The sequence below is a fragment of the Arabidopsis lyrata genome (assembly GCF_000004255.2).
Source record: "Arabidopsis lyrata subsp. lyrata unplaced genomic scaffold ARALYscaffold_8, whole genome shotgun sequence".
Taxonomy (NCBI): domain Eukaryota; kingdom Viridiplantae; phylum Streptophyta; class Magnoliopsida; order Brassicales; family Brassicaceae; genus Arabidopsis; species Arabidopsis lyrata.
Window position 1 is genome coordinate 16384641 of NW_003302548.1, and position 2246 is coordinate 16386886.

Below are 2246 nucleotides of genomic sequence, written 5' to 3' on the forward strand. Positions count from 1 at the left end.
GGAAAGTTATTCGAATGGGAAAAAAAGGGCATTTAGTGGAAGAAAATGCACAGGAATTGCCAAGATTGAGATTACACTTGACTCTTAAGTTGCCAAGTATGTACGTAACACATTGACACACGTATCAACCATCTTATGACCTTTTGAGAGTAGACTAATGGAATGTTCTTCGAAGTAGAAAAACAATTAGTAGTAGAACAATGCCAAGATAAGGTACACTAGCTGTTATCCTCTTAGGTTCTATAAGGTTTTGTGACCTTTTAAGTGTAAACAAATGGAAACCTCTTCGAATTTTTTAAAAAAAAAAAAAGTGGAAGAAAAAACATAACAGAGTCAAGATAATAATAGACTAAGCTCTTATAGTACAAAGTATGTAACACAATTACAAACCCTCATAAAAATAAAAATAAAAACAAATAAAATCAAGAAGCAAAATAAATAAGACATTATGATAGATTCAAAGCATTATTATTCTGATCATGATGATGATGAAACATCAACATGTCGCTACCGTAACTCTCTCTATCATCTTCGCTTCCACCATTGACATAAAAATTGGAAGACGAATCCAACGGTGTCGAGCTGCTTGACGAAGTTCCATGTAGCATTGATGAGCTGAAATTCCATCCGGCCTTAAAATTTTCACCGTCGTTAATTTGATCGGATACAAATGCGGCCGATGAGTAGTTTCCGGTTTGAGGGACTTGGTTCATAGATGGATCACCTGAACCGTTATAACTGAGATAATCTCCCAAGTATTCTCCATTGTTTTGCCATTGAACCGGTGGTGTTGATGAGTTGAGCAAACCGGTGAAAGTGGTTTGATCATTGTTTAGGTCGTTTTGAAGCTGTTGGTTTGGTTGGTATGATTCGGTCTGAACGTTGTTGAGAGAGGCAGTGAGGTGATTCAAGATATCAGGATTAATACTTGAAGTAGTGAGATCAAATGGAGTATTCATCGGTTGTGACATAGATTTAAACAATGATGAGGTGAGAAACGAAGAGAGCTGGAGAAGATTGATTCGGGGACAATGAGTCACCGGATCAATCCCCATTCGTAAGAGTTTCTTTTTTATATGAGTGTTCCAATAGTTTTTGATTTCATTATCTGTTCTTCCCGGCAAGTGAATGGCAATTGCGGACCATCTATCGAAGAAAAAAAAATCGAGTTAGATTTTAAGTTAAAAAAAAAAAAAAAAAAGAGAAGTATAAGTTTTGACTTGCTAAGATAATAGCTGTGTAAAGAGTTGAAGATTGTAAGCTTAGCTTTAGACATTTGACCTTGGTATAGTGCTTATGTTCTTGTCTTTTAAGTTGAATAAAATAAAATATGGAAGTAATATTATAAGAAAAATGTAAAGACATGGAAGTCCAATGAAGTAGGTGTAGTAGTGGAAAACTAGGTCATTTTTTTCGTAAGTTAATCATACATGTAAACAATTATACACTAGATGAAGAAAAGAAAAATTGAAGAGAGACTAACTTGTTTCCAAGAAGACGATGAAGTTGAATGATGGTTTCTTCCTCTTGAAGAGAGAACTCTCCTCTCTTGATATCGGGTCTTAGATAATTCGTCCATCGCAATCTACAACTCTTTCCGCACCTTTTTAACCCTTTTCAAGATTCACACAAAACTAGAATAAGAACCATGATTGTTTGGATATAATACTAATGTTGACATTTACATGATATAGCATGATAACCATTATTAGTAAATTTTAAACATAAACGTAAAACAAAACGCAAGAAAACAAATTGTAGCTATTTGTGCTCATATATATGCATGCGTTAGGGTAGGAATTTACCGGCGTTCTTGGGAAGGGTTCGCCATTTTCCGGGACCGTGCGTTTGAATATAGCCGACGAGCTTCTCGTCTTCCTCCGGAGTCCATGGCCCTTTCTTCACTTCACTTTCCTCCGAACTTGAGGATTTTCCCATCTCTTTTCAAATGTTATATGTGAGAGAGCTAGAGAGAGAAGCTAATAGCTTTGAGAACTTGATTACAGAGAAAATTTGGTTTTTTCATGAATTATGTATATACAAATATACATATATATGGTACATGCAAAGTCAAGTCAAGGAGATTTGGTACCGCCCTTCCAATCATCTATCTAAATACGTGTCTTTTCTTGATGAAATACGGAGACAAATTAAAAAGAAGTAGAAAAAAAAGCTTATTATGTTGACAAAACAAAAGAGTAAATTTTGCTTTCTAGCTAGTAGTTTTAAAGTCCCGACGTCACTCT

At 35.1% G+C, this 2246-nt stretch overlaps 1 protein-coding gene across 1 annotated transcript; it reads right to left on the reverse strand.

The window, feature by feature from the left end:
* Positions 1 to 323: 323 nt before the first annotated feature.
* LOC9300397 (transcription factor MYB102) lies at positions 324 to 2206 on the reverse strand. Its single transcript, XM_002865984.2, has 3 exons — positions 1806 to 2206; positions 1484 to 1613; positions 324 to 1146 (listed from the first exon to the last, which is right to left on the reverse strand). Exons 1-3 carry the CDS (start codon positions 1936 to 1938, stop codon positions 447 to 449), a joined length of 963 nt encoding a protein of 320 aa, XP_002866030.1. The 5' UTR covers positions 1939 to 2206; the 3' UTR covers positions 324 to 446.
* Positions 2207 to 2246: the final 40 nt, after the last annotated feature.